The sequence below is a fragment of the Cyrtonyx montezumae genome, unplaced genomic scaffold, assembly GCF_038088225.1.
Source record: "Cyrtonyx montezumae isolate F1298 unplaced genomic scaffold, pur_monq_1.0 scaffold_25, whole genome shotgun sequence".
Lineage (NCBI taxonomy): Eukaryota > Metazoa > Chordata > Aves > Galliformes > Odontophoridae > Cyrtonyx > Cyrtonyx montezumae.
The window spans coordinates 12476773-12491011 of NW_027071992.1; the positions used below are offsets into that span (position 1 = coordinate 12476773).

Genomic DNA, 14239 nt, shown 5'->3' on the forward strand with positions numbered 1-14239 from the left:
AGTTAAAAAAAAAAGACTAATATACAAACTTGCAAAAAAAAAAAAATTAATTTGTGAAGGAATGTAGCATCAATGCCCAGATCCATATCCAGATCCATTCCCTCCTCAGATACTGGTAGCTATTTCCTTTTTACACAGAGCTCTATATTTCAACCCAGAGAGATGCACACACGGCCAGTTAGCCCAAGAGTCATTCAACTTTCCCAAAATTTAAACTATCATAAATTACCGTTTGGACAGCGTTAGAAAGAAATTGAAGCATACAAGGAATAAACTATAGTTTCTTTTTATATCAAAAATGTACTCTTGAAAATGTGTTTGGCACAGTGCTAAATCATATAGTTAATACTAAATATTGCAGGATACAATCAAACCCTGGAGTTAACTTGTGTTTACACCCTTTAAGGGATAAAAATAAAAAGATACCAATTATTCAGAAGTCAGCCTATACAAACTGTATAAACAATATCTTATGTATTGTTTTGAAAACCACTGCTATAGTAAATTTTACATAAAAGACTGCAAAATAATATAAATGGATTTAAACAGATCTTTACAATAAGAAATTCAAATGGAAACAGACAAGTAACAAAGAGAAGTAAAAAAATTTATTGCAGTATTCGTTCCACCAGATTTGCTGGGGATCCCTTTTCTTGTATTATTTCAGGGTGACCTAATACATCAAAATCTACATTTACAAAAAACTCCTCCTGCAGATAGGTCATAGATACTGCATGCTTTTTTGTTTTTTTAATTATTTTTTTCCCCCTCTTTTTTCTTCAACAGAATAAATTATATATCCAGGAGATTCTGCCATTTTACAGCCTGGAAAAACAATGCTTCCCTGGAAACTGGGCTAAGCTAAAGAAAGCCATCCGCTGCTAGGTTAAACTCCAAGAACACTTTATTAAGAACATTAACAGACTAATTTCCAACATTCACTTGTTTATTTTTTTTTTAAACAGAAAGTTTTTTTTTTCAAGATATAAACAATTTTTTGTTAAACTATAATACAGTGGGAGTAAAAATGAACTGAGAAGTTTCTGCTGCACAACAGCGAAGGAAGCTCCCACAAAAATGTTTACCAACATTTCCTTCTTTTTTTCCTGTGTCCCAGGTTCCATTCTTACTCTTCATTTAACTGACTTTTAATCTTTTTTTTTTTTTTTTTTTTTTTGCCAGAAAGTTGATATTTCAAGTTTTTCTGTTATTTCAATTCATGTAAATTTGGCTGCATGTACAAATCATTAGCTCGAAGTTCCATCCTTGGCGGCATACAGCGATCGTAAAGTCTGAACAACTTTATTAGTCAGCTTATTAGCACTCGTTAGAGCAATTTTTTTGTAAATAATGTCTGACTCTTTAATAGTGTCTACCCAAGGCACCAGTTTGCGGCCATCACGGCGCTTAGCCTCAGTCCAGGAGCCACTGTAGGAGCCTGCCATCCACTGAACACTGAAGCCATTGCTGGTTTTCTGTACTACTCTTGCAATTTGTGGTCGGTCTTTGTACTTTGGACAGCAAATAGCGATGACATCCATGACATCAACACTTTCATTCATCTGTGAAGCCAACTCCGTAGAGTCTGAATTTCGTTTTGACCTTCTCAATGACTAAAACATTGGGGGGAAAAAAGACCATGTGTTACACAAAAGAACTTTAGTGAAATTATTGCTTTTATTGCTTTTAATCCCTTGACGCCGGGAGTTGGGATTTCCCGGCACACATTCCATTGCCGGCAATGAGACGCACCGCGACCGCCAGCGCCAAGGGGTTAACATATCCTTGTAAAACCACATACTCTTAATTTGTACCCGTGTCTTTATCTCTTAATGATATATAAAATTATATATACACATGAATCATAAAGCTACATAAAAACTTGGCAACAATAAAAAGGATAACACACAGTACATTCCAAAGGAAAATTAATAACTTTTTATACTGGATAAATCTCATTTTCTAGTTTTGTTTTTTTTTTTTTTTTTTGGTTTTTTTTATTGTCTTTTCTGTTAAACTTTCTACAAAAGTTGTATAAACGGTTAAGTAGAGAATCTCTATCTACAAAATGCTTTCTTTCATGTGGATTACATTACTTGGTGTACATTTAATATAATAGACTGACATTTATAAGCACATAAAAATCATTTTACGTAATACGCTGCGAAATACGTTGACTCCTCCTCCGCCTCACCCCTGAAGTGCCTCCTCCTCTATCCTCCCCATCACTTTCATCGTCCTCTGTCTCAGCTGCATTGTTTTTAGGGCTGCCTCCTCCAAGCAGCGAGGTAATTGCTTTGTTCCGAGCATTTGTGCTAGCTGACACCTCTCCATCTTCTTCTTCTTCATCGGGATCCAAATGTTCCATAAGGAGCTTGAACTACAAGAGACCACAGAGATTAGTCTACGCTGTAACTTCAAAAATACATTTTCATAAGGTGCTGTATTAAATAAAACCAAATGGAAACGTAAGAATACGGTAAAACAAAATGCAGCTTCCAACTTGAACAGCTCCTGCATTCTCCTCTACACAGTTCATTCCATCACCTCATTTTTTTACTGGATATCTAAAACTTTCTTCCTGTGCCTCCACAGTTAATATTTTAAAGAACTGACAAGGAGAAAAAGAAAAGATAAATACACTGGGATCTATCAGGGTAAAAAAGAACAAATTACAGAGGAAAGGTACGGAGGAGGGATATCAGAAAATAGAAAATGCTTTGTAAGGATGAATATCGTTCAGTTTAAATTACTGTTTGTTGTGTGTAAATTTATCAGAAGACTTTGAAAAATAATACAGCTAAGCATCCTGAAAGGAAGCTGTGTTATCATAATACTGCATAAGATTACCAGGAAAATAACACTCTGAAATGTCCATCCACTCCATGAGCATCTTCTTTCAAGTTTGAATTGTGTTAGTTAGTTTAGAAGAGTTTAAGAGATTCTGCTGGGCAACGTTACTTACATCTAAGTACTGTTTTACTATACTCCTCTTCACTTCTTCAGTGATCTTGGAATTAGCCATACCACTCCGCAGAAAATCCAGAGTCTGTTTTGGATGGAAATGCACTCCTGTCTTCCTATTTATCGCTTTATCATAAACTTTTGCAGACTCAGATGGAGAATATTTCTGAATTTTACTGTTTAATGAACACAAGAGAGTAAAGCTTTTGAGGACATTCAAAAAAATTCTGAAGAAAAGCTTTTAAAATCTTCAACATACACAGATATTCTTGCATCATTTCATATACAACAGACACCCTGATAAGAAATGAAATCATTGCTTTTTCTATGCTAACATTTCTGTTTCATTACATGTGATTTGTTACACTTGTGTTTTTTCTCTTATACAAACCTATTGATTAAACTGAGTTACAATCAATTAAAAGAAAAATAAAAATGTCCAGACTTAATCCTTATATAATATACTCACTAGACAACAAGATCATACTACTAAGTATACCTTACCTATCAGAGAATCCACAAAGGTTCTTTAAATGCTGTTTCAGCATCAAAAGTAGTAATATGCCTTGAGAGACATTTGCAAATTCGATTAAAGGAGCTGAGTTTTCTGGTAGACATTTCATCACAGCATTTATATCATTTTCTTCATCAGAATCTGAATCAGAATCTACTCGTTTTCGTAACCTCCGAGGCTTAGAAGCTTCCTCTTCACTTTCGCTCTCACTACCACTATTACTGTCACTCTCAGTCTCCTCATCTGATGAAGGCTTTCTTTCCTTTTTTTTGTCTTTCACCATAGACTGTGAAACAGAGAATTAACACACAATCCATAATTAAGGTAAAGTAGCATTGTGCACATTTCTAAAAAATCTTCCCTAAATCATCATTGGCTGAGATCAGTATGAATTCCCTCAAAGATGTTATTAATTCATGACGAAAATTATTTATGGCAAAAACATACTCAACTGTCCCCCAGGGCTCCCCCTCAAAAAAGCTGATCCAAAGACCACATTTTTTGCAAGGTGGATACAATAGAAGTAAATGAAGCAACAAGTACTTCACAGTAGTATAAAGTAGGGTTAGTGGTACCACAAAGAAAGAAATGTGTTAGAAGGCAGAACACAATAAAACAGCAAATATAAGGCAAGCTTTTTCTGTCACATGGATATCATTTTTGTGCATTACAAATACTTCCACATGCACTTAGGTATAGCGTAGTCCCAGTTTTTTTTAATTCTTGCTTCTGTTAGAATTCTATCATGTTAATTACACTGCTGATCAAAGAAACACCAAGCAATAATACACAGTAATCAGTTTTGCTACTTCTAGAGCTAGTTTCACACTTGCATTATTGCCTACTCCTATTTTTCATAACACATGATGATGTGATGATGTCCCCAGGGGTATCTTATCCTCACTCTACTGAGTGCTACACAGTGGTGCTCAACCTGAAGAATGTTCTCCTGATTGTAGATTAAAAATCAACTTCTATAGGGTTACACTCGGAACAGTGTAGTTTCCAGGCATCAGCTGACTTGATAGGTTCATAGGTTCGTTAGGTTGGAAAGGAGATGGTCTGACTGGAAATTTTTGAAATGGGTTTTCTTCCTAATAGCTTGGACCTAGCATCTTCACTGTTAGAACTGCCCAGGAAAATAAGGTTCTTAAGAATCTGAGAAACATAGGTCTTTTGTTTAGAGTGTTGTGTTTTCACTCACAACAGATTCTACGCCATGACCAGGCTTTTTATGTGCCACCTTACACAACTAAATTCTGTATAATCTTTCTTGTAATAAGCAATGTGTATTTATTTAAGTTTCACAGGTGAAACACATGAAAATAACATCAATCACTTGACAACAAAGCAAATTAAACAGCAAACATAACTATTATTAGAACAGCCACAATAAATCAGCATTTTATGGTGGTTCACATAACTTATTATTTCTCAGAAATACTATGTAATTTAAAAGTATTTAATATTAACATCTCAAAAAACAGTATTCTTTTTAATAACATAAGCAGCAATGTACGGAAAGTTTTTAATCAGCATCTTCCAAATCCAGGTTGTTTATTTTTCAACTAATGGTTATAAAGTAATGCTGCTTATCCATATCATAATAATCATACTGCGCTCGCTGAAAAACTGATGAAATTATAGGGAAGTTTATGTTGCCACTGTAAGAAATATATTAAATGTAAAGGCACATACCTCTTTAAACGACTGTAGTAGGTTGCTACCAGAAACCGATAGTGTAATGTCTATATGATGCATTATAAACAGTGGCTCTTCCTGTGTTTGATAAGGAAAACAGGCTAGATTGTCTGCTATGTACAAGAGCATATTCACCTCTGTTTTCTGGAAATTGAAAGTAAATATATATTTATATATAAGTGTACATACAAATACACACACAAACACATTAGAGTCATACACTTGTACTGTGCTCCTAACAGCCTAGAGCAAAAGTTTTATTCTAGATACTTCCCATCCCACTTTAAAGAACATATATTAAGATTTAGGCATACCTAAACAATACATTATTTCTAATCAACCCAAACTGGGAAATAGAAAGGTACAGAAGGATGGAAAATTAAGAAGCACATTCTGTTATACAGGTAAATACCTCGTCTTATAGAGTAAAACAAAACATGCTAATGAAATAAAGTTATCAATAACTATGTCACAAAAATACATTATGAAAGGAGAATTTAAGCTTGTAATGCTACATCCAGATTTCTTTTTGGAATGAAAGATGATGCTTACTGCAGTATCATCGAAGAGATTGAGTAAAGAAATCAGAAATGCTCGTCTGTGCTGGCGGTTCCCTCGGATCATAGAGTACAGGTGTGAACACAATGCACTGGATGATTCATCATGTCTAAAGCCTCTTACTGGATCCTTTGGGCAGGTATTGATTGCCTGTTGTACCTGGTAGGACATCTTCATACCAGCCACTGCTTTCATCTGAAATGAGAAAGTATTTATTTTACTTGAATTGCTTTCAAAGGAATAAACCTGAAGCATGAAATAACATAATTATTGACATGGGAAATTAAACAAATGCCTGTGAACAGAAACCACTAGCATTTTTTTCAAATCTTACTTCAGGTGGCTGCTTGTCTGAATTTTAACTGTCAAACATTCGGTGGAGTGATACTCTTGAACTTCTGATCTGCTCCTGAACTGCTAAACAGGTTATAACAGAATTTGTGGTAGAGATCAAAATGTCGTGTGAAAGCTTTCCCCCCTTATCTACGTAAGACATTTATCACTAATCTACTTACCAACTGCAGCATGGTATTCCTGTTTAAACTTCTTTAAAGAATAGATAAATGTGCATATATATATTGAATATTTTATCAAATCTGTATGCTTATGTCAACTGTAGTGACACCAATACTGAGTCCTGATTAGTGCAAATTAACCACCAGAAAATGAGATTTCTTTGCACATATAATAGAATTTCCAGCTGATTTTACTTACTTCAAGGCAACTGCTCTTGTTTCCGAACAGACTGAATCTTTAGGTAAGTTGCATATCCAACTCTCCTCATAATCTGTCCACTTCAACATGATCATCTCCTCATATATACATTGTCTTATATCAGAACTGCCTATAGAGTTAACCTCATACGTTGGCCATCACCTAACATTAAGTATATGTTTGAATACCATGAACAGTATAGTGTTTCAGTATCAGCAGAATGCTCCATAACGCAGTACACATGTTGAACCAAGAATGCGATCTTTTGCAATAAGGTTAAGAGTTCTGCAACAGTGCTTCACATTTCACCCAGAACTAATGACACTATGCCACAGCTCTGGAAGTCCTCACCTAGCCCTCAGATTTTCCTTTAGCAAGATCTCCCACTTCTAAACACCTTCCTACGCTGCCTATGATCAGGTTACATTTCAGTAAAGCCTCAATGCTCAAAAAATTCTGATGCACGTTACACTAAGGACCTCTTCTTCGAGCAAGGTGTCCTCTTCCTTAGTATACAGATACAGGTAAATTATTGTTAACCATTATGAAACAGCTGTCCTTATCTTTTATAAAATAAATTCTCTTACGTACTATCCAGTGCAGAAAATATTGTGAATTAGAAATTAAAGGAAATTTTAAACTGAAAGTGATGCTTCATATGGTTATATTCTATTACGTGTTTCCTGTTTTTAGGAATAAAAATCTTTAAGCAGGAGAAAGAGTTGGGATGTTCTTTACAATTGCTTATACTGTCTGTTATTTGATATTCTTGATATACTCTGGCACATTCAAGCTAAACCATCAACAAACAGTATTGTGAAAAACTTTAAATTAGAATTACTTACGTGGATGAACCCAGCATACTTTTTGTCTATTTCCACCAACTGCTGGTCAGCTTTGTTTCGCATAGAGGGCTCTGGATCTGTGCCCATAGCAATTAAGTATGGCACACACTTGAAAAACAAATGAAATGATTATTTGGTCATTATACTACCTCTTTCTCACTCTTTGGTCTTCCATTATGCTGTTCTTGTATTCTGTCTACTGAAGAAACTAGAAGAAGATGCTCTCTGCAACTAACCTCCTGATTACTTTTTGCAATCAGAGTACAATATACAAGAAAGACCAGCATTAAAAATAATGATGTAAGTTGTGCAAGGCTTCAGGTTGTACTCTTACTTCTCTCAAACTCTAAAAAATGACACTTAAAAAATCATACCACTTCTGACTGAATATGCATGATGGCTGCAGCATTAAAAACAATATAAATAAAAATAATACAAATAAAAGCCTTATGTAAGAATAATGGTGATGACAACTGAAGACAGTTTGGACACTGGAGGCCATGGGGACCGATGAAGAGGCAAGCTGACATAGTTTCAAGTACAAAGAGTAAAGGGAAGAAAAAGACCTGGCATGCATCTGAAATTTATAATAGAAAAGTAACATAATCCAGCATCAGCTTGTATGTGCTTTTTAGTCACTGGCAAGACGTTACACCTTGATCCAAATATAAGAAAATACAACACTTGGAATCTCACTGGCTAACTAGCTAACGCATATTTAAAGTACGTTTTCTGTAAAGCACTCTGCTACAGTAAGAAATCACTGTGACACAGCTAGAAGAGGAACACTGGAAATTCACCTAGCAAGTGTAAAAACCTCTGACAATAACAACCCCACTCTCCCTGTCAGAAAAGCCTACCATACCTGAACAGGATGGATGAGACCCTGGTTTAACGTCAGTGCAATGACATTTAGAGCAAAGTGGCGTACATTGGACTGGGTATGAAAGAAAGCCTCAAGGACCTGTTTGAGATACAGCTGCATGATGGAACTACTCATCCCTGAGGAAATATCACCCATTTCTTTCAGGTCTTCCTGTTTTGCTACTTTTTTCCCTGTAAAAAGGATAAAATAAACAGCACACTCACAACAGTATAATAATTTACTTTGCCATTAATTGACACATGCTGATAATTAAGTTTTATTATGTACATAAACATTCGAGCTGTCTTAGAAGGGGTTTTATCATCTCATGAATAACAGAACATTTCAATGGTAAACATTCCTCAAGAAAACTAGAGATGCAAACTTAATTAAATTATTGTTCCTTAGTAAATGTTTTCATTTTAAAAATTCCTTATTATTTCTCATTTTGTATCTTCAAATTAACTTCAGATAAGATTTTGATGGAATGAATGGCTATAGTCACTACAGCAATTACATATTTTGGATTGCTTCCAGAATTCATACGTCTTGAAAAGTTAATAATAAAATACACTTCTCAATTTACCTGTACACATAATGCATTTTGAAATTACCTCTAGGATACTGCATGGACAATATTACTGATGAATAACAAACTTAAGTGATTCCGTTCACATATATAGTAATTGTATGCCAGAAAGTTAGATCTTACACAGATTAAATCATTAGCACAGAAGAACACAACACTTACAGTCTCTGTCTGCCTGCTGCATACGTGTATCCTCCTCCTGCAAGTAGGTCTGGAGGTTTTTTAACACCTGGATTTTTAAGTTTACTGAACAGTTCTTATCTGAAAGAATGCTGTTGTACAGAGTCTTTACTTCCTGTTCAAACATTAAGCTTGGGTGTTGTATAAATGCAAATCCTAAGGGTCGAAAAATAGGACATATTCCACATTATTATAATCTAGAAATTGTATTAGTATTTTTTAAGCCCTGATTCAAAACAAAGGTATGAAATGTATGTCCGCCCATTCCCACAACAGTACAGCTTTTTCTAGTCTGAACAGAACTGCTTTTGCATATGGTCATCATCCAAAACTTACAAGGAGTTCTATCAGCTACAGCAATACACCTGCAATACACATGACAAATATGGGATGCTGACCCAGGGCAACTGCAGAAAGGAAGAGTTATATGCACCTAGAAGCACATCTCGTGTAGTGGCGCACACCTAAATGATTAGAAGCTCTCTAAAGGACAAGTGAAGAACGTAGTTAAAAATACCTGGTTGTAGAAAAACTGATAAAAAACAAAAGCATTTAAAAATTAAATCTTATAAGAAAATAACAGTGAGTAGAGTAAAATAAAATTTATACCTCCTGCTGTGATCAGTCATATACCTAGTAAGGACTCTTGAAAACTCTCTGAAGTGCTTCCAAAATGACATCTTTTGGAAGATACACACTACGAAAGTATTTTTAGCTGCAGCTTTACCCTTCACAAAGATTTGATTACTCTTTATTTCACAAAAAAAAAAAAAACCTGAATACAAATTAGCAACTGTATATACCATTATAGATCATATGCATAGATTTAGAAGTGCTGCTGACAAATTTTCACAGTTTCATAAAAAACAGTAATAGGAACACAATGTCTCAATTTAAGCTATGTTTAACTGCTTTTTGTTCGTTTGTTTGTTTTAGGCTGTTAAAGAAAAGTGGATATTAAATGAGTACAGGAAACTAATACCCTAAATGAACAAAGAGACAACAAAAAAATAAAATAAAATAAAAAAAGTGACCAAAAAAATGCAGTGTATTGAAGGGAAGACTGAACTAGATTTTTAAAAATGACTCTGCACAGAGAAGACAGTAAAAGTAATGGCTAAATCTAGGGCAAGTTCTCAGTGTGATTGACCTCATTTCAGTCTCAAAGCAAGGAGAGTATACGGAAGGGAGAGGATATGGAAGGGGAAAAGGGAAAAAAAAAAAGAAAAATAATGATAGTCTCTGAAGTATGTAATATAACTGTGTAATCCATACACCTGTGTAGTAATGTTTATAAGTTGATCACGTCAGAACAAGTTCAATCCATTTTTAAAATTAATTTGAAATAAAAACCAAAACAAAAGCATACGCATATGCATCTATAACAGCCCCTAATCCATTCTTTCCTTCAGTCACTCAAAGGAGTTTTAAAACACCAATATTCCCAAGGAAATTCTTACACTGCATGCTCTATAAGTAGGGAAGAAATCTTATTTTGTGTAAGAATTTCTCATAGAAGATGAAAAAGAAAACACCTGCTGTGTTCATTGCGTTAAGAGTGAGCCTTGGCCAAGCAAGACTCTACCTGCTAGACACTTGGACATTTAGCTATATTTTCAATCTGACATGAAGGCACATTGGGAAAAGAACCATAATTACTCCTCAAAAGATTTGCAGTTAAGCTAAGTCCCTCAACAGGAGTGATACATACCAAAGTAAAAGCTAAACCTGTTTAGTGCCCTTACTGAAAGGACTCACTAGCAACTACTGATAGGAAAGTGTAAGTTCTTCCTGTGACACTTTAACTGCATATGAATGCTGAAGTTGCTTGAAAGTCCTTTCAGCCTTTTTGTTGTGCACAAATGTTGAATGACTTGACAACACGGCTCAGTTAACAGCCAGTAAGATGGAACTTTGTCCTGTATACCACATCTCCACACATGAAACAGCCAGTCCTCAAACAGAACGCAAACATAGATTAGATCAATGTGTCACATAAAACAGTTGTCTGAAGCTTAATTAAAATTAAGAATTAGATGATTACAGGCAGAGAGTAATAAAATCTAAAAAAGCCTATTCTATTTTCACCCCTTCCCCCAAACTGACCACAGTTCAGACTGTAATTTTAGCAACATTTTTGGCTAATGCAATATTATCAGCATCTGTGAGTAAAGCAATCATGCCTGTGATTAGCCTGGCAACCTCTGTCCACTGTGCAGCATCCTGGGGAGGACAATTGAACTATATACAGGTAGTGTTGTGTTCCATAGCGAAATGCTTGGAAAAGCTTCAGCTAGTCCAGAACACTACAGTATTGCTTCTGCAACTGAGGTTACTCAAAACCATTAACCCTGCCTAGCTGTTTTGAATGGTTTCTCACAGAATATCACAACAAGAATAGGTCTTGGTTCTTAGAGTCACCTTAAAAGTGACCAAAACATTGGTATAAGGAGGCAAATTCTTTTCCATACTGTAACCATAGCTCACAGCTGAATTATAGCAAGTTCACATCCATAAGAACAGAACTGCTCTGGAAACCAAGGCCTATCTGCCCTAACAAGGTCCTCTCCTAAATATAGCTTCTGTCAACAAGCAGAGGATGAATGTGATGCAGAACACTCAATGGCAGTTAATGCACTACTGCAAGTCACATACACCATGCCACTGCCTCCAGACAAAGCAGCTATTTTAAACTGAAATACAGACAAAATCCTAAAAACAGAAAGCAATACTTAGGCTAGGGGATTATCTCAATGACTGTCAAATCTCACAGAACGTCTCCCACTTGGTTTAAGTTGCTAGAGTTCCCCTGATTCCTGCAAAAAACCTGTCCCTATACTCAGAATGCTCAGGACATCTTAAACACTTTTTCTAGTTATTTGTTAACCATGCCTTGAGTACTGAAAAAATAGAATTGGAGCTACAACATATTTGCATGTGGGGGAAAAGATAACTCTGTACTACTTTAGAAATCCATTGCTTTTTAAAACCTAGACACATATCAAGAGGCATTCTCTGCCCAAAGTATTCACTCTGCAGCAGACACATACAACCACCATTCCTTTGACAACATTTACCTAGCAGTTTCTCAAATAAAATGGGCAGTGAAGTTTGATTTTACACAAATTCCATTTTTACCACAGAAACACTTGTGATCCTGCAGAAGAATAAAAACTATTAGTATGTCTTACCCAGGCCAATAATCGCTTTTGTCTGCACTTCTTCATCTGAATGCTTTGTAAAATACATCAGCAGTTCAAGTACTTTATCCTTAATGTTAACCTGAGCAAATTGAAACAAAAAAAAAGTAACAGCTATTTGGAGATGAAACAGGTTTTTAATCTCTTAGAAAACCCATAAAAACCAAAAAGTAAAGGAGATACACGCTATTACTGCACAGCCTTTTCACATACTTACAAATCAAAAAACATTACTGTATGCATCATGAAAAACGATAGCTTTGAACAGCAAAGAATACCATGCTTTCAAGTAAAAGTAAAGCATTCAATACACGTTAGACATGGAGAGTAAATACAAGTTATTTTTACCTTACTGTTGCCCTTAAAATCTTCATGGTCAAAATCAAAATGCCGACACAGTGCTCCAACAGTGAAAAGTGATCTAAGGAGTGCTGGTTTATTGGTAGTAAGTATTGTACTGTTGGGGTCTTCTTGGTGTTGACTTTTTAATTTTATAAGTGCACCTACAGTAAAAGTTTTAATCACAGTGTTTAAGCATGATGCATCCCTAAGACTTATAGCCAAAACTGAAAAAATTACATTATGACTTTACTTACCATAGTATCTGTTAAAACAGGCCCACACAAACTTGTAATTCTGGGTGACCTTGTTCACTACAGACCCAAGGCAGCTCACACAATGTTGAACAACCTAAGAGCAAGAATCAGCAAATTAATCATACAGTTAGAACTTAATACTGAAATTTTTACACATGTATAATGAAAACAAACACTCCAACAGTCTTTTCTCCTAGACTGCTCTGAAAACCTGCCCAAACTCATTAAATTACACAGGTTAAACTGAAAGTAATGCTTCCTACATTATTTTCATGGAAACTACAGCAGATAAAAAGAAAACGCAAATTCTCAGCTACAAAACATTATTTTTCAATGTAGTCACCACCATTTGCCAATACGTATGGATGAGCCAATCAAGACATTCTTCATTTCATGGTGTGACATCGGTACATGGCCATTTGGAATGTGCTTTATCTTTCATGATGTTATCACTGCTGAAATGCACTATCCACCACCCCACAGTGCTCACACTCACTGGCTTTCATAAACATTCAGCAAGTGTGGATGAGTATCAATGGGTGCCATTTTTTCTGCATAGAGGAATTCAGTGACACATGTTCACTTTATACACACTTCCATGTCAGATGTGATTTTGTCAGACTGCCCCACTGCTGCCATGTCACATGGCAACAAAACATAACGGAATATTGGTGGGAAGGTTTCAACCTCTACTGCCATCCCAACAACATCCACCACTGACACTGTGAGCCAACATAATAAAACAGGAGGCATTACTTTTGGAGCAGAGTTTGTACATCAGCAACACCTAAATCTCCATCAAACCAAGAACTTATTTTTGTATAACTAGTATAAACAATTTCATGACAAAGACAGACTTTCTTTAAATGAAAACTGTGTGAAACTGAATCAAAAACTGAAATCAGCAACTTAAAGCTTACTGTCATGCCATATTTGATGATGAGTTTCATGAGGTCTTCCTCAATAGTGGCAAGGAAGGTCTCACTTGGGTGCTCCATCAGCGGTACTACAAGCTCTAAGATTTTTGCAACATTGCAGATCACCATGAAATCATTCTGTGTCTGAAACAACAGCATTCACAGGGTTTAACATTTCTGGTTGTTAATTACAAAGTTTTATTAATATGCAATGACAGTCAAAAATTCCAACATATCTAAAATATGACTGACACATTTAGTAAAGATTTAGCAGGCTATTTAAATAGTTCTGATCTGCTAACAAATGACTTTTTATTTTGAAAACTAGTTCCTGTTTCCTAAGGAACCTCAGGAAAAAAGTTTGTAGTAGCATAACAAATAATCAGATATCCCTCTCCTCTATTGTTTAAGCAGCTCTAAAAGTTTGTTGTAGATGCCTACAGAATTCTACAGAGCTGAAAATGGAAAGATGCACCTATAAGCTCATCTGTTAACAAACCTGCCCTTCCAGGGGCAGCTAATCTAATGTAATTGTATTGCTGCCAGCCCCTCAGCCATTCTCTTCTTTTAGCCACGGCTACACAATTTGCCCTGCT

The 14239-nt window shown here is 35.5% G+C and overlaps 1 protein-coding gene across 5 annotated transcripts in view; it reads right to left on the minus strand.

Annotated features, from left to right (window-relative positions):
- Positions 1–586: 586 nt before the first annotated feature.
- Positions 587–14239, minus strand: part of NIPBL (NIPBL cohesin loading factor) — a 144207-nt gene continuing 130554 nt past the window's right edge. For 4 of the 5 annotated variants that reach the window (XM_065739970.1, XM_065739972.1, XM_065739968.1 and 1 more), the window contains 13 exons: positions 13647–13787; positions 12727–12820; positions 12479–12633; positions 12122–12212; positions 8913–9086; positions 8162–8352; positions 7297–7404; positions 5732–5932; positions 5177–5323; positions 3469–3764; positions 2966–3140; positions 2195–2380; positions 587–1613 (listed from right to left, as the gene is read on the minus strand). In XM_065739970.1, coding sequence (XP_065596042.1) covers positions 1248–1613; positions 2195–2380; positions 2966–3140; positions 3469–3764; positions 5177–5323; positions 5732–5932; positions 7297–7404; positions 8162–8352; positions 8913–9086; positions 12122–12212; positions 12479–12633; positions 12727–12820; positions 13647–13787 — 2325 coding nt within the window. In that variant the 3' untranslated portion in view covers positions 587–1247. Of the gene's footprint in view, positions 1614–2153; positions 2381–2965; positions 3141–3468; positions 3765–5176; positions 5324–5731; positions 5933–7296; positions 7405–8161; positions 8353–8912; positions 9087–12121; positions 12213–12478; positions 12634–12726; positions 12821–13646; positions 13788–14239 lie in introns of all 5 variants that reach the window. The other variant, XM_065739969.1, reaches the window with a different exon arrangement.